The 26,378-nt window shown below is 38.9% G+C and overlaps 1 protein-coding gene and 1 long non-coding RNA gene across 7 annotated transcripts in view; one reads left to right on the forward strand and one right to left on the reverse strand.

Moving 5' to 3' along the window:
- Positions 1-6,548, reverse strand: part of GLCCI1 (glucocorticoid induced 1) — an 84,744-nt gene extending 78,196 nt beyond the window's left edge. For all 3 annotated transcript variants that reach the window (XM_045508520.2, XM_010972149.3, XM_074367441.1), the window contains exon 1: positions 5,942-6,548. In XM_045508520.2, the coding sequence (XP_045364476.2) occupies positions 5,942-6,410 (469 nt within the window). In that variant the 5' untranslated portion in view covers positions 6,411-6,548. The remainder of the gene's footprint in view (positions 1-5,941) is intronic.
- Positions 5,839-26,378, forward strand: part of LOC105082574 (uncharacterized) — a 149,363-nt gene continuing 128,823 nt past the window's right edge. For 3 of the 4 annotated variants that reach the window (XR_012508194.1, XR_012508193.1, XR_012508192.1), the window contains exon 1: positions 5,839-5,977. This is a non-coding gene — a long non-coding RNA (uncharacterized LOC105082574). The remainder of the gene's footprint in view (positions 5,978-26,378) is intronic. The other variant, XR_012508195.1, reaches the window with a different exon arrangement.

A 26,378-nucleotide genomic window follows, 5' to 3' on the forward strand; every position in this document is an offset into this window, starting at 1 on the left:
CCCACACACATGCTTACACTTCTATGAAAAGAAGTATAACACACATCAAAAGAGATGTGACCAATCCATCCATATTCTATTTCAGTTACATCCTAGGTCTCGACATTTTTTAGACATTCTGAAAATGTCAAAGCATATCCTAGCACTGTGTAATAGCACTATTGAAACAATAGAAAACCTATTCTTTGGTAATTCTTATAGCTCAGAAATCACAGCTGATTGCCAACATCGATCACCAATTGTCTTTTCAATTAGGAGCAACAGGATAGTCTTGTGGAATGAACACTGGATCTAGAATAAGATGATCTGCATTTCAAATCCACTTTCCTGATGAATGAAAGTATATGTTGCCTTGTATATAGTAAGCAATCAAAATGTTTTATTCCTTTCTACCTACAACAACTAGAGGCAGCATAACACAGGAGAGGTTACTTAGGTATTCATGACCTTGTCTCCTCCTGCTACTTGCCACAATAACATTCACCTGAGGTAAATGATACTGCTTAAAGGTATCTGCCATGTTTGTTCCTACTAAAATTAAATACTAGAAAAGTGTTTTTCCACAATTTGCTCAGAATTAAGTAAAATTCTTATTTTCTTCAGAATTACTACTAATCTATTATAATTTTGTTTTGCAGAATAAACACAAGTCAGCTGGATGATGGGTGGACTCTTGGTCAGTTCCAGGCGTCCAGATGAGGGGTAGAAAGGAAAACAGAGGTGGCTTCTGGCTCTTCCATCAGTTCCTCAGGCTTTTCTTATCAACAGATAAGTAGAGTTCTGTCTTTCCTCCACTTACTTTTGGCAAACCCAGTTAGAGATCGTCATCAGATAAGCTCAATCTCTTGTTAAACAGAATATAGGACAGAAACAACATCAGTGATTCAGTTTCTTTAACATTTAATAAAAGAACAAAATTATATACTGAAGACAAAAGACAACAATGCCAGGCACAGACCCAGGACAGGTGCTGTGGAGAAGCATATCGTGGTGGTGTCTGGGAATTTTAAGCTCTAGATAAAAGACTAAACTAAAATTAAGAATAACAAGGTCATTAGTGGATACTTCTTGGCAAATTATTAGCTACATGTGAAAGCTTTGATAAAACAGGCTTTTAGGAATGTTTTAAATTTCAGATTTAAAAAAAAATCCTCTCCTACAAGCCATTTGTTGAACATTGCCATTTATTTCCATTATTACTCACTACCATGGAACCCAATCATTCCTTTGTTTTCTATTCACATTTAGTCTGCATTATCACAAATAAAATAAAAAATCACAAGAATGCCATTACCCTTCAACATTTCCCCAATGTATAAATCCTAATCCGCATTAAATCACTGAAGAAACGTACATTGCAGTGAATGAAATATCCTTCTGTAAAAAATACTATAAATAATGAAATAATTTTTAGCTCAATAGATAAATATACAACTTTATATACAGTTAAGTTACCAAGGTGCTTTTATATACCCTAGGTATACAATATTCATTATGCTTAGAATAATAATTATTTGAGAGCAATATAATGTCTTTGAACATAAAACAGTAGAATAAAAAACTTCTATAAATTCATTTATCTATTTTGCTATTCACCCACTGATCTAGAAATTTTATGTACCATAATTGACAGGGAAAATTAGATACATAAGTAATGAATGCTGCTGATACTTAGTGTAGTTCTAAGGCTGAAAATCTTTCAAAAATCAGTACTGAAATCTGTCCCTTTAGGAAAAAAAGCCAAAGCTTTAACTATTTTCAGTCTAGTATAAGCTTTGAAATAAGAAACTCTAAGCACTCTAGGAAAAATTAATTTTAAAAGAAGGTAAAATCAGGTAGACCTTAATTTTTACGACAATCAGCCTAAGAAGTAACTTTATAGTAAGACAATACCTGAGCATCCTTAAAAAGTAAGGGAAAAAATTGAATTTAAAATGTTGGCATTCCACAAACTTAGCACAGCATAAAAATGACTCAAAAGGGGAAATTTAATGAAAAGAGAAAAAAACTGAAAGCAAATTAATTGATTAAAACACATAAGACACACACTGTATGCAGCCATTCAGCATTATATGCTAGCTGGCTTTGTATTTTCTGTTAAAATATAATAACTTCTAATGTATATAACAATAAGGCTCTCAAAATGCTCATGAAAAATTCTAATCGAATTTCATTCTAGAGTTAAATCTGTTAGAGTACCAGGCCTAAATAAATCTATTATGTTAAATCAGGAATCAACACATGCTATTCTCCATAGCAGGAGCTATATAAATTATAAGCTCTTCCATGTTTTTGTTATTAGATTTAGTATACTTAAAAATAAGCAGTATTCTCCATCCACAGTATTCTACTGCAGCTGTTTTATATCTTTTAGATATTTATAATTCATCCCAATGCTCATTTTTTACAAAAAACTATAAAAGGATTTGCAATTGCTACTTACTGTCTTGCACAGTAAACTTGTATTTGTTCTGTTTTTGAATTCATAGCTTTTGCTTTATAAAGTTTCAGAAAAAAGCAACTTTACTGTATTTTCTTTTGGTTGTTACTCATGATTTGAGCTTAAAGGTCATTAATTTAAACACTAACATTCCGCTATAGTCTCATTTGAGTTGTTCTATTTATTTCAAAGGTAGACTTATGTATTACCATTACAAAAAATAACTATTTGCATAATACTTTATGATTTTACATCTATTACCAGCACATCACAGGGAGCCTGAGGATGCATTCAGTAGCTTGTCATTCACCACTTCAAGACCCTTCAGAACTAAACAAGGGGGAGGGTGACATTTTGCTAATGGCAGAAGTAAAGAAGTGAATATAAATAACAAACCCTTAAGTTTTAAAAATACAAAAGAAATTTAAAAAATACAAACATATGATCCATATACATAAACAAGATAGTTTCAATTTGTAAAACCCCATATTCTCTATATAGAGTAAGGTGTTTGGAGATTTACATATCTTCTATTATGATACCCATTTAAATAATCTAAAGCCATACTATAAAAATAAGGGAAATACCATCTTCTTGCTAGATACTATAAACTAGTATCATCTTAAAATTAATTGTGCCTATTTACAGAATTCAGCTTTTCCTCAGCCTTGTGAAATAATCTGAGTATCATTTCTTTATTACTCTAGACTTAACCCTATAAATGTGCATATTAAGAGTGTTTCAGAGGGAGATGATAATAATCTAACATGTTTAGAAATTATATTGTTTTGTCATTTCTTCCTGGTAAAACAATTACAAAGAAAATTGTTCACAGCTTCTGTATTTTCTTCCATAATCACCAGTCCAGATAAGAAATACTCAATGCTCAGTTATGTCACCTCTAACCCCAAAGCTTACAGCACTTGAAGCTTTTTGTAAACAATATGCCTCCATACTAAACACATATCCCTGAGCCACCCCCTTAGTTAACATTTTAAAGTGCAATTTCAAATGCAGCGTAACACCATCTTACACACATACACACAAACACAGAGGAGTGTGCAGAATAGGAAGGAGGTGGAGAGCAAGAAATGGAGCACGTTGTTGTTTTTCATTCATGCAGTATAGTGATGTCAGTGTCTGCAGCAGCAGTGGCAGCAGCAGGAGCCTTGACCTGTGGAGGCTAAAATCCACTGAAGTCAGAACCTTTCAGAATTTAAAAGAAACTGAGTAGATAATCGTTTGAAAAATTGTTCAACTGTTCATAGTATGAATTTTAAATGGCTTAGTAAGCAGAATAGATTAGTTGTACAGTTTTAATTTGAGTAGAGAGGAGCAAGATGGGATGTGGAAAGTAACATAAAGGTAATACAATCAGGAAACTGGGGACAGAAGAGTCTACATTCAAATCACTTCAATGTAAGAAACTGACAAAACCACCTGGTATTAAAAACAGCAGAAAGGCCTCTTCCATTCCCAATACAAGCTGTCTGATGATGCAAATCTGTCTCCTGCACAACCAGACTCAGAAAAGTGTTTTCATCATGATTGCTTTAAAATTGCATTAAACTCGGATGTGCCATACTACAACAAAGAGGATACTTTAAGCCGGATTACAAATTTCATTAAAACTACTTCATGACGGACCTTGTAATTCCTAAGGCAATTAAGACTTTTGAAGGATGCAGAAAAACAAGTTGTACTATGATCTGTTGTAAGATTTTAGTGTTTATCAACAAAAGGGGAGGAGGTACTAGATGGCCATTATATTGTTGCAGCAATTGCTGAAACTACTCTTACTCTGCCACCAAAACCCTCTGTACACAATCTGTCTGCAATTCTTATTTCATGGCTCTTACATCAGTCCCGAAAAGAAAATCCCAAAACTCAATCTATGTACTGTTGAAGCTAAATCACTCAAAAATTTATGTAACTGCCTTCTTTTCATTCTGTTACCTCTCATTTCATATAGTTCTAGAAAACATGCAAAGGAGTTGCATATGGCATTAATCTGTTAGAAAATGGTGGCCTTTTCTATAAAATACAGCCAAAGATGTGTGTTCAGTTGTGGTCATTATTAGGGCGATCACGTTGTTTTCATTCATTCATTCAGGATTTGCTGGAGGATGTCAGTTTCTGCAGCAGCTGGCTTGACCTGGGGGAGGAGTGGGGAGCAAATTCCTTCTGGTGCATACAGATTACAGGATGTATTTCTTGGTGCTTCTGTACATACATATACCGCTGCACTACATCCTACTCTGCCTCACCATCAAGTGGTCTGAAAACAAGGGCCTTAGCAACATGCTAATTACAGGTCAGAAATATTAAAACAAAAACACCAAAACTGCAGTCTATCCTAACACAACACTTTCTCCAAGCCTAAGACCTTCATTAAGAAAACTCCATTTAAAAAATTCCACATACCACATAAACACTGCACAGAGCTCCAGTGTTTCCCTTCCAAGCAGAGATTTTTCCACTCGGTATGATGGGTTCTCTTCACAATGCAGCAGCAGCATCTGTAGCCCTAGCTTGGTATCTAATAATATGAGCTACTTCACTCTCCCTTATGAGCCTTACATCTCTGTCGTGGCTAATCTTTTTTTTCTCCCCCAGGACTCAACTAGATCATGCACTGTGTCCCTCGATATAAACCAAGCTACACCAAAACACAAAACATTAAGGGAAGCCCACAGCATCCACCAGCTCACCATTACCTTTGACACCTAACAAAAAAGAAACTTGAGATCCTTTAACAGCTCGACACAACTGTTAAGTGTACTTTAAAAATGGAAGGAAAAAAAGTAAGCACACTCCACAAATAGGTCCTTAGAAATTTACCATCAAAGTCTTGAGCTGGGCATAAATTGTTTCCAGTGCAGTACTTGCCCTGATGCATATGACTATATAAAGTAGAGAAAAGAGGGAGACCGAAAAAAAAAAAAACAAACCAAACACGATACACTTAGTTGCACATCCAAAACTGTCCCCTCTACACACCCAACAGGATATCCTTACATCATAAGCAATGCCACCACCCCTCCAAAATGAGAGGAAAAAAAAAAATCCCAGTAGGCACAGATACGTTATGGGAACTTCGTAGGAAAGCACAAAGAGGCAGTAGAGATTACAACCACCACCTTATCGGCTGCCGGAGAGTTTGTGTGCGTGTTTCTTTTAAGTGTTTCTCGCCCAGCTCCTCCTTCCCCCGCTACAAACAGCAAACACCTGAGTGAGCTAATCAGCTCTTAAACTGAAAAACCTTTCGATGCAGGCGAGTGATAGATAAAACCTGAGGGGCAGCAGGAGGGTCAAATAAAAGTTGCTTTGCAGTTCGCTCCTCCAAGCGCCGCAGCGACCGCCGGGAAGTGAGATTCCCAAAGCCACTTTCACACCTTCGCTAATGCACTAGCAAAGAGAAGCCCGGAGAGGCTGAAGTTTCCACGGAGGGCACCGTCGGGGAGACGCAACCCGGGAGGACGGAAGGGTTGGGCCCGCTACCTCTGCACACGGGCGAGCCGGGGCTCCGTCTCTCAGGTGAGTTGCTCCTCCGGTGGCTCTCGGGGGACCGTCTCGGGCGGCCCTTGGCCCGCGGCGCCTGCTCGGTCGGGGCCGCGGCCGGCGGCGGCGTCGGGCTGGGCGGGCTGGGGCCGCGGGCCGCACCGGGCCCCGGGGGGCTGCCCAGCGAGGCGGAGGCGGAGGCGGCAGCGGCGGTAGCGGGCGGGCGCGTGGGACTGTGCTGGCTGCCCCGCAGGAGCTGGTAGGGCACCGTGGCGCGGATGGGCTGCAGCAGCCGGCCGGCTCCCGCAGCTGGGGCGCAGCCCACGCCGCCGCCGCCCGCACCGTTCCCGCTCCCGGCGACTGGGGCGGCGGGCGGGGAACCCGCGGCGCTGCGCCGCATCCTCTGCGGCGGGGGATGAGGGGTCTGAGAGGAACTGGAGGAGGAGGAGGAGGAGGCAGCAGTGGACATGGTGGCTCCGCGGGCCCTAGACGCCGGCCGACACGGAGACGCGGAGCGGGAGGCGCGCGAGCGTGTGGGAGCCGGCGCGATAGTGCGTGCGAGTGTGTAAGGGGGAGGGGCGCGGGTATCGGGGAGGGGAGGAGTCTCTCGGCTCCCCCTTCCCAACCCTCACCCCCACAGCCTCGGCGAGGGGGGAGGGGAAGGCTGCGAAAACAAACGTCCAACGGCCCCAACCGCCCGGCCGAGCTCGGTGCGGCGGTCACGGCCGGGGCCGCGAGGAGCCCGGAGCCGCCACTCCGGGCATCGCGCTGACAGGGGAGAAGGGCAACCGCCCGGATCCGGCAGCCTCCCGGGGCTGCACGCGTGGGAGAGCCCGGCAGCTGCAAGGAGGGCCGGGACCTCTGCCTCTGGGGACCAGGGTAGGGGGGAAAGGGCCTCGAGACGCCTGGCTCTGCGCTGAGCCCGCTCCACCGCAAACACCGCCGCCTCCGTCTCTGCCTGTTCTTCACTCCAAATGGCAACTACTCCCCCCACCCGTACCCCGCCCCCGGCACCGCCTCCCGGCTTTCGGGACCGGCAGCTGCCGCAACGAGCATTCCCATTGGCTCCGCCGCTCTCCGCCTGGATTCGAGTGATTGGTTTCTGCCTGGGAGTGAGAGGAGCAACTGCCAATGAAAGTGGGCCTCCTACTTTGGAGGCGGGATATGAGGGGGTGGGGGAGTGAGGAGGGGGCCATGCGCCCAAGAATGGGCGTGAGAGTTGACAGCCTTTGAGGTGAGAGCGAGACTTCGATTGGGCTGTCCTAGGAGAGTAGGTCCATGTGTATTCTGCGCGTGTCCCGAAACCCACAGACACGCGCAAGCCGGGGAAGCAGGTTGTGAGGGCTCCACTCTCCAGGGCTGATTGCACAACTTGACTGAGACAAAAGATATTGAAGGCAAACTTGACTTTGCAAGTACACCTGTTCTGGTGGGATCTTTCAGAGTTGGAACCAGAAAAATCTATCCCTTACCCTCTATTTCACTAATCTGAGTTTTCGTGAGGAGTAGACTAATCAAAAAAGAACTTAAGGCCATCAGAAGCCGTTTGTAGGAGCTGAATTGAACAATGGGTCTATACTTTGACAGCTATTCTCACGTTTGTAGTTACGCAGTAAAAAGAGATAATCAAATCTTGTGTTCCAAAACAATAACTCAGAATTGCAGGGGACGACAAGGAATTGTACCTCATTACACCATCAGTTAGACGTATCATTGGAGGGCACCCTGTTATCTTTCCCCAAAAGCAGATGACCCCGTGGGAGAAAAAAAAAAAACGTAACAGTCCACTGAGGTAAATTTAATTTATTCTGCAATGAAACTGAAGAGATGCAAAAATTTGGATGATTATCAGGAACCTAAGTTTGCCCCACAGTAAACCAAGGTTTTAAACCGTAAACAGGAACAATTAATTGAAAGGTCTACATCACATACCCTCCATTAGTTTCCATGAGATAAAATAAGAGAAGTGGGAGGCCAGATTGGTCTGCTCTCGGTGTCTGCCCACACTGACACGCTTCCTCTGATTTCAGGCAGTAAATGCAGAGTTCAGTTTCACTTAGAGGAGCCATCCCTCTCTGCTTCCTTGTGCCCTTAGACAAAAAGGCAGAGTAGGTTCTGTAAAAAGTGGATAAAACCCACTTCTATAATAATGCAGGAGTTGCATTCAGTACATCATCCCATTAAGACTAGTAATAGTTCCTCACTTTATTACATGCTAGAGTAACAGCTAACATGTATTGAACACTTCATGTGCCAGCCACTGTTCTAAGACATATTCTGTGTTAACTCATTCAGTCCTCCTATATATTCAAATAAATGTATTTACTCTCCAGAATACATGAATATTTTAATTACAAATATAGTAAAAACTTTACTCTTAGATTTGGTATAATTGACCTATTGTATTTTTTTCCATCTGAAATGAAAGATTTCATCAGTAATGAGGAAATTGCATTCCTTCATGAGGAACAAGAATGATAAATAGCTTCTTTCCGACTTTCAGAATATCAAGAACAGAAATTGATAGATTTAAAATTCGTTAAGTTTTTTAAAATGCTGGCAAATTTCTAAATTGTTGGTTTGATTACATCATGGTTTCATTATAGATATGTTATCTCTGGCCACTCCTATATATAAGTATGAAACAACCTCAGCACATTAGATGACAATAATTCTAAATTTATACCAAGCCACAGTAACAATGATCAATACTTGATTTGGATCTAAAACAACATACCTAGCCATATTTTCAAGGCTTTCTGTGTTTGTTCAAATCTACAATAGCCAACTTAAATCAGACACCTAAAACAAGTCTAAATGACGCACACAGTGAACCAGTATGATCTTAAGATACTATTTTCAGTTACTGATAAGTCATGATCTATTTGGATATTCAATCACCTTCTCTTTGCTAAAGATATCTTGGTTGTCTCTTAAACCTTTGTTCTCAGGAAATAAATACTGATCTTCTTGTGTAAGGAATTCAGTCTCCAAACAAATCAAAGGTGGGCTAAAATGAACTAAACTCCATGTCTGCTTTCAAATGTCTATTTGTTGAGTTCTTAATATTTTATTCTTATTGAGGATGGAAATGGGCTCCAAGGGTGTAAATAGAAACATTAGGAAGACATGTTGCTCAGTAAATTGGAAATCCCTTAGAAGAAAGTGCGTTTTGCTGGACTAAAAGAGCATTGTTACCCAGCTATGTTGGCTATCTGATAGATAGGCCCAGTGCAAGTTATCTCTAGTTGTCGAATATAAGTGTGAAAATCCCTGGAGACTCTATATAAATGTCACTAATGACCTCTTTCCTTTGTTGTTCTGCCTAAAAGAAGACAACATTGAAAGCATTTGGTGGCATGGAAAGTACCTTTGTTCTCAGTAGCCTGATGTCTTGGCTGTTTATGGGACAAGATTCTACCATGAGCTAATCTTACTTCTTAGTTCATATCTGGTAATACTATATTTTAGATAAATTAAAACTTGGACTCACTGACTATATATGATTAATATGCAGCCCCATGTTGGGGAAGAATGAGATACAGAACCAGTGGGCCTACAGAGCTACCAAAATCTCCCTCTTAAAGTTTCATCCAGGTTTGCCAGACTGGGCATCTAGGGCCAATCTAAATCTAAGAGGCAGTCCAGGCTGTCAGTATTAGCAATGAGGTCATGGCTGAGAGAACACTAAACAGATCTGCACTGATGTTCATCTTAAGCTGATTAAACTCTCTTGTAGGTGGGTTCTTTATAGCAACAACAATAAAAAAGCCTTGCCTGCATTTTTGTCTCTGGTAGATGCTCATAGTAAAACTCCTTACTGCTTATGACAGCCTACGTGCTCCTTTACACTAGGTGTTCCCTCTGCCCAAGAAGTTTTTGCACCAGACACCCACATGACTTGCTTCCTCATTTCCTCCCAGTTTTTACTCCAATGTCATCACCTTGATGATTAAAGCTTTCTAAAAACTCTTCTTAAAATTGTAAGCACCCCCTAGGTGTTCTCTACTCTCTATCCTCCTTTTTTTTTCCAGAGCCCTATCACCATCCACCTATTGTATATTGTAATTTTCTGTTCTGTCCATGTAGAATATAAAAGCTATGAAGGTAAGGCTTTGTAGCTGTCTTATTACTGCTGAATCTCCACAACAATCCTTGGTACATGGCAGATGATATTTGCTCAGTGTTGTTGAAAGAGTAGCAGATTTTAACCAGGGGTTGTCCCATGAACTAAAACTGTGCCTTTCATCAAAATGATAATATGTATTATATATGAGTATATGGTAATAACAGGTACATCTCCACTGCAAAGACATAGCCACAGAGTAGAAAAATGTTCCATGTGGCTCTTCTAAACCATACAGATATTTGCACTGGGGCTGGCATTCAAAAGGAAAACATGTCTTGTATTAAGATCCTTATGCAGGCAAAGGGAAAAATATTAGTCCTAATGGCTCTTGGAGGCTCATCAGAGGCTGAAAATGGAAAATGAAATTGGTAATAGAGAAAAAGCAGTTGAAATTTGCAGAAAAAAATAACCAACTTAAATTGACAGAGGACAGTTGAGGAACATCAGTTAGAGAGTGACATCTGCTGATACCTATCTCTGTGAGGAACAGCTATTCTCAAGGGACCTGTGTAAAGGAACTGAAAAAATAATTAAGCAGAAAGGAACATTTCACATAAATAATAAATATTTGACTTTGTTTCTCTTCCCCAGCTTTATTAAAATGTAATTGACATATAAGATTGTGTGTTTAAGGTGTGTAATGTAATGATTTGATTTGATACAGGTATTTAGTGCAAAATGATTAACACAATAAGGGTATTTAATACATCCATCACCTCACGTAGTTACAAATTTTTTTATTATGAGAACTTCTAAAATCTATTCTGTTAGCAAGTTTCAAACATACAACATAATATCGTTAACTAGATTCACCATGCTATACATTATATCTCAAGAACTTACTCATCTTGTAGCTGGAAGTTTATACTTTTTGACTACCTGCACACATTTCCCTCACTCCCCAGCCCCCTGCCCTTGTCCTCTGTTTCTATGAGTTTTGATTTTTTAGATTCCACATAAAAGTGAGAACATATAGTATTTGTGTTTCCCCATCTGATTTATTTCACTTATCATAGTGCCCTCACAGTTCATCCATGTTGACACAAATGGCAGGGTTTCATTCTTTTTTATGGCTGAATAATATTTCATTGTGTGTATATATTGCATATTCTTTATCCATTCATCCATCGGTGAACCCTTAGGTTGTTTTCATGTCTTAGCTGTTGTAAATAATGCTGCAGTGCAGATGGGGGTTGCACGTATCTCTGAGATACTGATTTCATTTTTTCAGATACATACTCAGAAGTGGGATTGCTGGATCATATGATTGTTCTATTTTCAAGTTTTGGAGTTAACTCCATACTGTTTTCCTTATTCCATAGTGGAATTTACAGTCCCAGCAACAGTCTTTTTGATAAGGGCTATTCTAACATGCATGAGGTGATATCTCATTGTGGTTTTAATTTGCATTTCTCTGATTAGTGATGTTGAGCACCTTCTCCTATATCTGTTGGCCACTTTAATATCTTTGGAAAAAATACCTACTCATATCTTTTGCCCATTTTTAATTGGATTGTTTGGTTTTTTTGATATTGGGTATATGAATTGCTCATATTTTTTGGATATTAACCTCTTATCAAATAAGTGGTTTGCAAATATTTATCCTATTCTGTAGGTTGTCGTTTCATTTTTGTTGATTGTTTCTTTTGCTGTGCAAAAAGTTTTTTAGTTAGATGTAGTTCTGCTTGTTTATTTTTGCTTTTGTTGTTGTTCTTTTTACCATGTAAGTGTGTTAAGGGACTGTTGTTAAGGTGCAATGAATTCAGCAGCAGTGCTTAACTAGAGATTTTTTTTTATTATTTCAAACTTTTTGTAGCCCACAATTTCTGGTGTCCTACTCGGCAATTTATTAAAAAGGTTCATATTAATATATCTAATGGGCCCATATGAGGATTTAACAGCAACAATATTAGCGTCAGGTCTTAGTAACTCCTCAAGTTACTTATTAAATGCCTTCTAAGTGCCAGATACTGCTGTATATACTCTGTAGGGGGTACCTTTCTCACACTTTAGTAAATTGTAGTCTACCAGAGGCAAGAAGATATGCCTACCAGTAAAGGTGAAAACCATGTCTAAACACATGAGTTCCATAGGAGAGACACAAATAAAGTAATATGGAAGGGATGGGAGAAAAATATCACTCTTGAGGAAAGGCTTCAGGAAGAAGAGTATGAGGAAGCCTGGGTCACTGGAATGCACAGGATGTGTTAGGAGATGACTGAGCAGTCTGCCTTGACTGATGGTTAATGGAAGCTAAGTCTTGGTCTGTGGATAACATGTCATGGAGGTTGCCAGGCAAGGCTTGCACTTTACTGAGTATGAAGGGAGGAGCTGTTGAAGATTCTTGAGTGGGTGGGGAGAGCATGAATGGAGCTGGGCTTTATGAAGATTAATGCAAGAAGAGTTTATAACCTGGATGGAGGCTGCAAACGGGAAGATGATTCAGTGGACTTTGAGAATAATCCATATGAGTTTAGGTGATGAGAGTTAGGGGGATGATAGAGGACATGGAGAGAAGGAAAATGTGCAAGTGGTGCTCCTCCTCAGCTGATAGACCTTGAAAGTAGGTCAGACAACTCTGAAGCTTTGGGCTTGGATGCCTAAGAGGATAGTGGTGGCTTTAAAAGGAACAGGGAGCCAAAAGAAGGAGTAGGTTCAGGACAATATAATGTGTTCAGCTACAAATAAAAGAACCAGAGCATATTCAAGTGGAAACACTTTTTTCCCCTTCATTTTATTGAAATATAATTGATATATAGCTCTGTATAAATTTAAGGTGTATGGTATAAAGACTTGATTTACCTATAATATGAAATGATTTACCACAGTAAGTTTAGTTAACATTTATCACCCCATATAGATACAAGGAAAAAAAAGAGAGAAAGTGTTTTGGAGTTTTTAAAGGGTAGTTTTTTTTTAGTTGAATTGAAGTACAATCAGTAACAATGTGTCGGTTTCTGGCGTACAGCACAATGTCCTAGTCATGCATATACATACATATATTCATCTTCATATTCTTTTTCATTAAAGGTTATTACAACATATTGAATATAGTTCCCTGTGCTATACAGAAGAAATTTGTGTTTATCTATTTTTATATAAAGTGGACAACATTTGCAAATCTCAAACTCCCAAATTTATCCCTTCCCACTCCCATTCCCCCAGTAACCGTAGATTGTTTTCTATGTCTGTGACATTTGTTTTGTAGATGAGTTCATTAGTCTCCTCTTCTTTTTTCTTTTTTTCAGATTCCACCTATGAGTGATACCATATGATATTTTTCTTTCTCTTTCTGGCTTACTTCACTTAGAATGATGATCTCTAAGTCCATCCATGTTGCTGCAAATGACATTATTTTATTCTTTTTTTATGGCTGAGTAGTATTCCATTGTATAAATATACCACAACTTCTTTATCCAGTCATCTGTCGATGGACATTTGGGTTGCTTCCTTGTCTTAGCTATTGTAAATAGTGCTGCTATGAATATTGGGGTGCATGTATCTTTTCAAATTAGAGTTCCTGTTGGATATATGCCCAGGAGTGGGATTGCTGGATCATATAGTAAGTCAATATTTAGTTTTTTGAGGACTCTCCATACTGTTTTCCATAATGGCTGCACCAAACTACATTCCCACCAGCAGTGTAGGGGTGTTCCCTTTTCTGCACAGCCTCTCCAGCATTTATTATTTGTGGACTTTTGAGTGATGGCCATTCTGACTGGTATGAGGTGATACCTCGTTGTAGTTCTGATTTGCATTTCTCTAATAATTAGTAATATTGAGAACTTTTCCATGTGCTTATTGGCCATTTATATGTCTTCACTGGAAAATTACTTCTGCCCATTTTTGGATTGGGTTGTTTGGGGGTTTTTTGTTTTTTGAGGGGTATTAAGTTGCATAAGCTGTTTATATATTCTGGAGATTAAACCTCTGTCAGTCACTTCATTTGCAAATATTTTCTCCTATTCCATTGGTTGTTGTTTTGTTTTACTTACAGTATCCTTTGCTGTTCAAAAGCTTAGAAGTTTAATTAGGTTCAAATTGTTAACTTTTGCTTTTATTTCTATTACTTGGGTAGACTGCCCTAGGAGAACATTGCTAAGATTTATGTCAGAGAATGTTTGCCAGTGTTTTTTTCTAGGAGGTTTATCATGTCTTGTCTTATATTTAAGTCTTTAAGCCATTTTGAGTTCATTTTTGTGTATGGTGTGAGGGAGTGTTCTAACTTCATTGTTTTACATGCAGCTGTCCAGTTTTCCCAACACCACTTGCTGAGGAGACTGTCTTTTCTCTATTGTATATTCTTGTCTCCTTGGTCAAAGATTAATTGACCCTAGGTCTGTGCGTTTATTTCTGGGATCTCTATTCTGTTCCATTGATCCATGTCTCTTTTTGCCAGTACCATGCTGTTTTGATTACTGTAGCTGTGTAGTATTGTCTGAAGTCTGGGAGGGTTATGCCTCCAGCTGCTTTCTTTTTCTTCAGTATTGCTTTGGCAATTCTGGGTCTTTGAGATTCCATATAAATTTTAGGATTCTTTGTTCTAGTTCTGTGAAAAATGTACTGGGTAATTTGATAGGGATCACATTAAATCTGTAGATTGCCTTGGGCAGTATAGTTAAGGCAGTTTTTAAATGATAGTTGAGAAGAGCAGAGGTATGAATTTGAGGGTTATCCATATACATATGGTAGGCACAAATGAAGGTGGCAAGGAAGAAAAGCACAGAAATAGAAAGAGGATGAAGGACAAAATTTTGAGAAATTATACATTAGCGGATGAGGAAAAGTAAACAGAAAAACCCAAAAACAAAAACCCAACACAAGAACAACCAAAGAAAATAAAACTAGAAAAGAAGGCAAAAGGGGAACACTTCTTAATACAGAGTTTGGCATCTTAGATGATGTTTTGTGTATGCCCATGGGGTATCTTGCTCCTCACGTCCCATTGTGTAAGACCTAATCCTCCCCCAACTCACAGAGGGTTTGGGCCTAACAGCTATGTTTGTATAAATTGACCTTGTTTTTCTGACTGTAGTTGGTTTGACCTGAGTTCTATAACTGACTGAAGCTGGACCAATCAAATTTTCTCCCCTGGGAATTTGGAATTAAGAAGTACAATGTTATTCTATTGAGGGCGTGAACCGGGTAAACCCAGAAACTTGTGCTTGGGTTGGCCATCTTCTGTCACAGACACAGAGAAGCAGAGGAAACGTGCCTCTGAAAGAAAAGAAGGAAGTGTCTTGCAGAAAATAGAAATGAGAACAGGTGACTCAGGAAAAAGACCAGAGTATGTTCATTTTTCCCTAGTAACTATTATGTCTTGTCTTTTTTTCTTCAATCTTCTAAAACCATCCCCAAGCCTGCCTACCCTTTACAACTCCAGTATATGCCTACCGTCAAATCTACAAATCTTCTGGCATTTAGACCTACCTCTTCTTCCTTTCTGTTACAAGTGATACATTATCTCCTCTCCTATCAATAGCCATTCCTCTATTTGTGATTTAAATTTCTCCCGCTTTTACCTTCTTAGGGACTTCATTTCTCCAATTATTTCCTTCCTCTGTATCATCAAATTCTTGATTATCTTCAATATGTATGAACATGCTCCACTCTAACATTTAAAAAACAAAGATTCTTACACTATCCCTTTCCACCTGCAGTCCTAATCTCTGATCCCTTCACAGCAACATTTCTTGAGAGAGATGTCTACAAGTTAACTCTCAGTTCCTATTCAATCTATTCAAATCTGCCTTCCACCCTAACCATGCCCATGAAAACTGCTAATCAGTGTTGTCAACAGCCTCCATATTGCCAGACCCAATGGATGTGCCTTGGATCTCATCCAACTCCAACTTTTAGCCATTTTTCAACACAGTTGGTCAGGCTCCACTTCTTGAAAGAAATCTCTTCTGTTGGTTGGCCTGGTTCTAATTCTCTAAACCACTGCTGTTCAGCGTCCTTCAGGGTTTTTCCTCCTCTAATCTCCTGGGCTCTCTCTGCTTTTCTTCTCTCTGAACTCACCTTCTTGGTAATCTCAGTCATTCCCATAGCTTTAAATACTCTAAAATGGTAGCAACTCCCAAATTAATCTCTTCAGCCCAGACAGTTCCTCCAGATTCTGTATTCAGTTATCCATCTGCCTGTATGACATGTCAGGTCTCTATGAATGTCTGAAATTAGTGTACCTGAAATAGAACTAAACTCTTAGTATCTATATCCCTGCTTCCCTCCCCTCCCTATTAAAAAGAAATTCTGTCTTTATTTTTTCCCACTTCAGTAAATGATACCACCGTCCACCTATTTATTCTAAACAAGACAACCAGGCAATAGTCTTGATTTCTCACTCTCCTTCCCTCCCCATCTCCAGCGCATCAGCCGGTCCTCTCACTTGCTCCTCATAAATAGATGTCTCGTCCCTCTATATCTCTCCCATTTCCTCTGCTACTGCATTAATCCGAACTGCCGTTGTCTCTTACCTGGGCTATTGCTATAGCTGCCAACTAGTCTTCTATCTTCTACTCTTGCTGCCCTTAATCTTTTTTCTGCTTACCAGTCAGGGCAAACCTGGAAATATATTGGTCCCTGTTATTTCCTGGTTAAATCAATTCAGTGTTTTCTGATGATTTTTTTTTATTGAAGTATAGTCAGTACATATGTGTCAATTTCTGGTGTACAGCATAATGTCCTAGTCATGCATAAACGTACATATATTTGTTTTCATATTCTTTCTGGTTATTTTGCAATGAAATCCAGATTCCTTTAAATGGCTTAAAAGACCTGGCCTGCTCTGGCTTCTGCCTCCTTCTCCAACCTAACCTTGCTCTATTCTCCCTTCACCTTGTAAGTTCCAGCTGCAGCAGCCCCCTTTCCTTTCCCCCAAAGCACCACTGCAGGGCCTTCTGTCAGGTGGAGCCTCAGCCTGCAACACTCCTTCCACAGCCCCAAACCTAAGTTCCCCCAAGTGGTTCCCTCACCCTCTTCAGGTCTCAGTTTAAATGCCATGCCTTCAGAGTATTCTTTCTGAGTCCTCACAGATCACTAATAAGCTATAGTCATGCATCGTGAAGCCAGTTTGTTTCATCTGTAGTGCTCATTACAAGTTGTCAATACACGTTTGTTGACTTGCTTATGTAAGCCTTCCCCACTAGATGGTAAAGTCTCTAAGGGCAGGGACCTTGTCTCTTCTGATCATTTAACACTTAGCCAGTGCCTAGAATATAGCAGGTGCCGAATGATTATTTGTTAAAACTTTATTGGTTACTGACAGCTTCCTAGTTCCTGATTCTAATCCTTGTGCAGCCCTATTACACTTTCTGTGGGAGTTTCTGTGGTGTTATGTTACCTTGACCCTTATTATTTCAGTTACTTGAATAAGTTTCTGTTCTTATAATGAAATGATCACTAATTGATAAAGTTTTTAAAAGGATGTGGCGATCAGCAGTGTCAAATGCTGTTAGATTGGCAAGAAGTTTAGGGCCTAAGCAAAAATCATTAGATCTCATCACTGGTAATCTTCACGCCAATAGTGTCTATAAACGTGGCTTCGTGGAAACCAGGGTACAGTTGGGTTGATGAAAAGGGTGAGAAAATGAATGCAGCTAATGTAGAATTCTCTTCTTGAGGAATCTGACAGTAAAAATAAGGCATGAAGTAAACTGGGGTCTTGGGGTTCATCAGAGTCCAAGAAAGTATATGTTGCTTTAGTTGAGAAAGAATAGGGAAGAAACGTTTATTGATACACCAATAGAATCCAAAAAAGAAAAAAAAATGAGCAAAGTTTGAATGAGGAGGAGGAAGATTAATAGATTTAGTTTCCAGGAGGCAGTAGAGGATTTGATCAAAGGGGATTTGAGCACAAGTTTGACAAAATGGGACAATGTTCCCCCCCCCCCCCCCCATTACGGAGAAAAAGGAAAGTTAAGAGAGTGAAGGTAAAGAAAATCTTCATAAAGAGCAAAGGGAAGTTGGGCACAGCCATTTGAGGAGGTAGCAAAGTCATCTACAACTGGTTGTCAAGGGAAGGGTCAGATTCTCTGGAAAGACTTTCCGACCACACCTTCATCACTTTCCTCCACCTCCGTACTCAAGACTGTGGATGCTGTCCAGTGCCACTGCAGCAGAGACCCATGGCTGCTGAGGGCCGCAATGGTTGGTGGCAATGTGCCTTATTTCTTAGGTGGGATGGAACAGAAAGAAAGCCTGCACTGAGGAAAAGGGTAGTCAGAAGGGAATACAGGGGTTTGAAGAGCTCTGACATTATGAGGGAGTATGACCATGACACAGAACTGTTTTCCAAACATAGATCATCAGGCGTACTTGGGTCCCTTGCTAAAAATACAGATTTCAGCTTCGTCCCTAGAGAGTCTAATTCAGCAGTTTTGAGAGTGGAAAGGATAGGACTGTATAATTTTTTATCAAGTTCCCCAGGTGATCTTTATGATTAGGCAAATTTAGGAAACAATGGATTAGAAATTAATAAAATTTCACCAGATTTAATTGTGGGCCCAAAATTATTTCCTCAATGTTTAGCCAAATACAAAGAGTTGTTGATTACTGACATCAATTCATGGAATTTACCCAAATAAAACAGTTTTCAAAGGCCTGGTATCTAATTCTCTGACTCCAGATAATCTACGGTGATATTGAAAATGTAAGACTAGTTTATGGGTGCTTCTTTATTATAGAGAAATTCACTGAGGAAAAGGTAAATGGAATGGGCCAGGTAACAGTTATTACCTATAATAGCAAGTCAGATATTTTAAAGCCTGTTGTGCTTCTAGTTTGCTTAGCTCCCAGATTAATAAGCTAAACATAAAATCTAAGACTGTAACTTGATCTCATCCATTCCTGACATTCTTAAAGGAGATCTTTAGCCCACTAGCAGCAGAGCCGCTGAGAGTAGATTCAGGTCCGTTTAAAATAATTTTTCCATTCACTCCCAGAAAGGATGATTTGTATTGATACACAACAATCAGGCCCCAGACCACTTTCTGGGAACACAGGGCCCCACTAATTTGTACCAGTTTTCCTCTATCCTAGTTGGCCCTGACCATCAGGTATAAATTAGTGCTAAATCAATAATAGCTGATACTTCCCTAGGTGTGGGAAGTGCCGAAACCCGATCATACGAGCAAACACAGCCCTTCCTGGCTACATTTAAAAATAAGATGGTTATTGTTACACTGTATGGAGAAAGACTTTTTTTTTTTTTAAATCTCATGCCACCTTAATTTGCATGAACTTGATATACTGATATCAATAGTCAGGATCAATTTTCAGTTGTTAGTTTCCCTCCCACCGTTCACAGTTCCTTCTTTCAGGGAGGCTTCTCCCTCCTTCCTGTGGCTTCCCACCTCCAGCCACGCCCTGTGCCCACAGTTTTTCCTTTCTAGTACTACTTACTCATGGGCTTGCGTAGAGAAGCCAAAGCAGACTTAGTTTATACACCTGCTTTAATTGCTCACCTTGGGCAGAACACTGTTCTAAATAAAGCTCAGTTTTGCACCATTACTCAGCAAGGTCTTTATACAAGTGTCACTTAGTCACATAAAATAAACAAGGCACTTCAACTTGTTATTGAGGAAAGATGGCTTTAACTGCCCCCTTTCCTTCCTCAAGGGCCAATCTCACCTCACTTGTTAGAAAACTCTTCAGGAATTTTCCTTAAAGAAAATCTCAGAAAATCAGGCAGAGCAAAGTAATGTGAGTCAGGTCTAATCTACCTTTACTTTGGAAAGAATTAGTTCCTTGATTAATTTTCAATAACAAGGAATCTTGTCATTTTTCTGAATATTTCCAAGTCATAGTGGAGCTATGCATTCAACACACTGATAAGTATTAAAAAGATATATATTCAGTATTTAACCATAGATGACAACAGAAACATTCAAAGTTCCAAAGAAATGGTGTGACTCCACATGGTCTTTTCTCTTCTATATTCTGAGTTGTACAGGAATTTCATAGTATTTTTAAAGCTCTTTCATAAATATGACCTTTCTCATATGCAACAATTGTATGAAGTAGTTATAACACATATACTATACCCACTTTACAGGTGAGAAAATGGAGGCCTGAAGCCTTGGTTGGGGTCACAGTTAGCACATAAGAGATTCAGAACTGAAAATCCGCTCTCCTGACCCCAGACCCACTGTTTTTCCCTCACTATAAAAACTGCCTTTATAGCAAGAGAGTCCGGGATATGATTGCTTGGTAATAGAGAAACACAGGTCTTTTCTGTCCTTGGTCTTTGAAGGACCCATGAGCTCACAGTGTATGCGAGAGAGGATACTTCCTGTCTGGGTATCCTTCCTCCAGGGTCCCATCTGTAGTAGGAGCCAGGGCCGCCTTCTCAGCTCCCAGAGCAGAGGGGAGCCTGGTTGTGTCTGTCTCTTGTCTTTTTTTCCTCTTTTTTTTTTTTTTTTGCCACATTGGCAGAAATGAGACCTAAAGGTCCCACCCCGTCCTATATGTTTGAGTTGTTTCACTAGCAGTTGAGGCTGGTTGGACAAGTTTGAGTCAAATTGTACTTTGCTCCATTGTTAATTGAGAAACTGTTTCAATAAAATATTCTTTTCTACAAAAAAAAAAAAAAAAGCCCTACATTCAGGGCAACCTGGTGATGCACCTTGACAGAAGGGCCTGCTTAAAGGTCTTCATTTGCTTTAAACATCCAGAGTTCCTGATAAGAAGACAGGGTGTGGTAATTATATATCTTGCTTTTGGCTTATCTTCTCCATATCCTCACCCTTACAGATGTCTTTCAAACACTGGTAATTACAGCTTTCAGAGCCGAAGCCTACAAACTCATAATCCACACAGATGACATAGTAAAATCGGCTGAAACACATAAGGCTGAAGAAAGTTTCAGTGCTACTGGACTCCCATTAAAAGAAAACTGCTTCCAGAAGAGGTAGCCTTTATTTCTATGTCACGGCTCCACTCTACTGCATAGATGTGTAATGGTTCCTTGTTGATCTGTGAGGGTGCAGATTAACTCATTGCCTCTAAATTTAATCAGTAACTTAAAAATAGATTGAAGTATGTGTGCAGGTGAAAACCGTATGATTAAAACCAAGAAGTCTGACATTGGAGAATGGATCCAAGTTAATGAAACCAACTTGAAACAATGGAAGAACTGCTTCTAAGCAAGATGAAGAATCAGTATCAGGAAATAAGCACAGAAAAGCAATTGTCCTTACCATGCTGGCCTATAAATGGAACCTGAGTTAACAACATCATAATTTCTTAAGAATTCAGCACATTTTTGCTAGATTGGCCACAAGATAATATATAAGGTATGATGGAATTTCCCACCAACTGTATCACGGGCCAGCCCAAGGGTAATGTATCCTGTATAACTTGAGGGCTCACAATTTAGGAGGGTCTGAGTGTTTAAAGAATTATGAAAGTAGCCTCTAGAAAAAGTGAAATGAACTAGTTTTACTTGGTTTGGAGAAGCAGTTTAGAGGACTCAGTAATGGTTTTTTGGTATATCTGGTGCCATAAATATTGATATGTGTGTATTTTTTAACTGTAGACAGAATGCAAGAAACTTACAGATTTGAGCAAGACAGGGTAAGCAAGAACTAGCATATGTTCAGCACCTACACTGGGTGGGGCACTCTATGTGCATGAGCTTATGGAATCTTCCAGAAGCCCTGCAATGACATCCTCATAGAAACTGAAAATAAGAGAGAGTAATAAAGTCAAAGTCAAAGGTCAAACTCTTGTATTTGATATTTGGTCCTAAGGTCTGTTTACCTACAAAGGCTGTGCTCCTGACACCAGGTCTCTATGACACTACAATGGGTAGGGTTATGGAACCTTCTTCTCTCATTAATTTTGAGATAGTTTCTAGAAACATATCTGGGGCAGTGATATATTCCTATCTAGAAGTAGGAAAATGGACTAAACACCTCTGAGGTTGCCCTCAGCCCTAAAAATCAAGATTTAGTCCAAAGCTTTTTACTGGGCACATTATTATTTTTTAATCATTAAAGATGTGAGATCTATAGCATGAGTAAGACTTTAGGAGTTTGTATTTAAAGTTTTCTCTACCAACTTACGTATCCAATAATAAGGAATTAGTCCAGTAATTAGAATATAACCATATAATGGAAATCTATGTTAGAATCACGTGGAGGAAATTTTAATGATATAAGAAAACGTTTTAATATACTGCTAAGTGAATTTTTTAAAAATAAGAAAAACCAAACCAAGCTATAGAGTATGTTTCAAATTGAATTTACCTATACCTTTACATATGCAGGGATAAAAGCAACTGGGAGAATGTATCCCAAAATAGTCAGTGGTTCCTTGTGGGCACTGGCAAAACTGGGGGCTTTTATTTTCTTATCTGGGCTTCTCTACATTTTTCTAAAATAAGTAAGTCTTACATATATTACCAGAAAGAATGCTTTATACACCCATAAACACTACACCATTTTCTGTAAAAGTTTTAAAGTTTAGAAATAAAATAACAGTATATTATGAATGCAATTGTGTATAGGTTAAGGGAAACTTTTAAAATAACATTGAGCCCTTGGTGGCAGCAAACTGTACCCATCACTGCAAATAAAATTGGTCCCTTAGGTAATTTCTTATTATGCTAAAATTCTTATATATAACTACCAGAGTTCTTTTAGTCCCCTGCCTAAAACCCTCTACTCAAAAGGCACTCAGAAAACACACAGCACTATATCATTATTTTTATGGCTGAGTAGTATTCCATTGTGTGTGTGTGTGTGTGTGTGTGTGTGTGTGTGTTTGTATGTGTGTATACACTTGCAGCAACAGGGATGGACCTAGAGATTATCATACCAAGTGAATTCAGTCAGACAGGGAAAGACAGGTATCATATGATATCACTTATGTGTGAAATCTGAAAAAAAAAAACGCAGATAAATTTATTTACAAAACAGAAAGACTCACAGACATAGAAAACAAACTTACGGTTACTGAGGTAGAATGGGGAGGGAGGGATAAATTGGGAGTTTGGGATTGGCAGGTAACAAACTACTATGTAAAGTATAGATAAACAAGGTCCTACTGTATAGCACAGGGAACCATATTCAATGGCTTGTTGTAACCCGTAATGAATAAGAATGTAAATATATATATAATATATATATATATAACTGAATCACTCTGCTGTACATCTGAAACTAATGCAATATTATAAATCAACTATACTTCAGATTAAAAAAAAATAGGAAAAACACACACATAGCTAAGTATATAGTACTGTGTGTGTAAAATGGAGATAATAATTACACCTAGCTCACAGAATCCTCAAAAGAGTTAAATAAAATAACACTTTCTAAAGCTCCTCGCTCAGTGCCTGGCACATACTATGCACTCTGTAAGTGTTGGCTATCTTGGTCATTATGGTCTTCTGATAAGAATTCTACAGAGGAAGATGGTTGTTGATCTAAAAAGTTCACATCAGTCACTTGGCACACTTTGTTTAAAAATAGCCTTACAATTAATGTAGGTGGTGTCCAAAGGAATCTCTGGTGCATTGTAATTATGTAGTGTATTTCATTCACCACACTTATCAAAGTTTTAATGAGTAATGAAAACAGGAAATGAAGCCATGAGATACTTTCATTTTTCTTTACTCATTTTTCTTATGTTTATATTACCAAAAATGATTGAAATATGAAGAAAATATTAGCACTTTATAACTACACTGTTACTTGAGTCTGCATTTAAAATTTATATTTGTGATTAAAAACAGCTTAGAAGTTAGATACATCCTATTCTATATAATACAAACAGAGACATCCAAAATCCTTTTTTGAAAGTGTCATCGTCCATTTGGAGACTATCTTAATTAGTTCAGGCTGCTGTAACAAAAATACCATAGGCTAGGTTGCTTAAACCACAAACATTCGTCGCAATTCTGGAGGCAAGGAAGTCCAAGATCAAGGTGTCAAAGATTTGGTGCCTTGGTGAGGCTCTGCTTCCTAGATTACAGAGAGCCAGCCATCTTCTCACTGTGTCCTCACAGTGTGAAAGGGCCTACCTGTCTGGGGTCCCTTTTATAAGGGCCCTAGGTCCATTCTTGAGAGCTTCACTCCTGTGACCTAATCCCCTCCCAAAGGCCCTATCTCCTCAAACCATCACACTGGGGGTTAGGTTTTCAGCATGTGAATTTTGCCAGGACACAAACATTGTCTATAGCAGAGACACACATACTTATTTAAATGTATTTTAATCATCTACATTAGGTAAAATTGAAATGTTTAAATGTCCCACATTTTTTAAAGGAAATGGTTCCAGCAGGAGTCACATTTCTAGATGAAGACACATTCACCCAATGATTTCAAATGATTGGGTCTGGAATCACATTTCAAGACCAAGAATAAGAACCTCAGCCATCTACTAAGTGAAAGATGGCTACAATTCATAAGAAATGACTCAAAACTATGAGTGGGATTTTAAACAATTAGAATTGTTTGTCTCCCACTTGGTTTGAATCCAGAAATATTGATTTAGAGGAACAAAAAAATCCAGATGATTTGGAGGCAAATGTTTCTGTTAGTTGGAGAATCAGGATGTCTTTTGCCAAATGCACCCATTTCCAAAATGCAGTTGAGGACTGTACCACACTATCAAGCCTGCCCCTTTCTATCTCAGCCCTCACCCTCTGGCCATCTTCTCCAGATCCCTTTGTAGGAGTCCCTGAAGGACCATTGCTAATTCATGCCTTCTCTGGAGTCCACTTCCTCTTGGTTATTGAGGCTTTTCCACCTCTTCAGAGAAAAGTGTGCCCTAAGTGATACGCGTACATCTCTACTCAGCCTCATCTAGCTTGTTTTATAGCTCACGGGTTTATCTGTGGCCCCAGGGGGCAGGGTAATGGGGAGGAGGGGGCTCAAAAGACCATCACCCTTCAGTACAAAGCTGGGTAAACCAATGCCATCCAAGATCACAGGTTTCTATATTTCCTTGACTATGCTTTTATTTTAAAATTCATCAAAATTTCACATTTTAAATATTTTAGATGTTTCTTTCTGTTTCTATCTTGTGCTTTAAATGTATATATATGAATGAATATAACAATGAATATATATATGTTCATGTATAACTGAAAGGTAGTCATTTTTAAAGCAAGAAAGGAGAAAACAAGAGGAAACTCCAAGGGAAAAGGATGGGAGCTGATCAATACAAAGTTGTTCCCTTTAGCTCTCCCTGCTCAGAGCCAATTCATATTTGACTGGGTAGTGGCTACACATTTTTATTCCAGGTAGCAAATTACTCTTGTGCAAAAATAGGGTCTGTCTCTTTTTCTCCTCAAGGGGAACCGCATGACTAGATTTGTATACTAGAAAGCAGCTGCCAATAAGAGGCAGAATAATTGAAAAGAAGATGGATATATGGACTTTCATTTTAGAAGGTTTAGAAGAGAATAGATATGTTAGGTAACTGAAAGAACATATGTAGATCTGTAAGATTAAAAGTACCTTGAAAAACACTGTACTTGGTGTTTGGACAGACTTTCCTAGACAAGAAAGAACCCACCTGAATGCTGAGGGACAAATCAGTTAAGTGGCCTGAGCTTCATTCTCTCTAACTATAAAAATGTGATTAAACTGGCCAAGCAGAAGATAGAATAAACATAGATTAGAATAAACCTGTATTTTCCAAGCCTGATGAATTTTTAAAAACTGAATTAAGTGACTAATGGGAATCTTGAAGATGAAAGAACCAAGTCATGCTTCTTGAAGTAAAAAGTGGTCTAACTTAAACTTTTGTTGTCTCTGAGGATAAATTACAAAGAGATAAAGAGACTCAAGATCACATGGATGGCCTCTGCTCCTACTCTGAGACTATAAAGTTAGGTCTGGAAAATGAATATTCTCAATAGAAATAATGTTAAAATTGAGCATTTTGCTTTGATTTCAATAATCCAAAAATAAATGAATTAAATGTCCAAGATATCTATTCTAATTAGAACTTCTCTGTACATCACCTAATATGTAGTAGGTGCTAAAAATCTGTTCATAGTATGTGACTGGATATTCTTTATGCAATATGTAGGTGTTAAATGCCAAAGTTGATTTATAAGATACTTTTTCAGATTTTGACATCTCTGAAATGTGGATCAAATTTGAAATTAATGGCATAGTCAAATTAATGTCCATAGTTTAATTGGCAGCATCTTTTTTCTTAGTTCCACTATTAAAATAATGATACAACTTACAGTGGACAGTGTCTTAGATTTGATGAAATAACCATATTCAATACAGTTTTAAAATCAAAACTCTGTCTAGAGTTCTAAGGACCTCATAAGATGCTTTAGTA

The sequence above is a fragment of the Camelus bactrianus genome, chromosome 7, assembly GCF_048773025.1.
Source record: "Camelus bactrianus isolate YW-2024 breed Bactrian camel chromosome 7, ASM4877302v1, whole genome shotgun sequence".
Lineage (NCBI taxonomy): Eukaryota > Metazoa > Chordata > Mammalia > Artiodactyla > Camelidae > Camelus > Camelus bactrianus.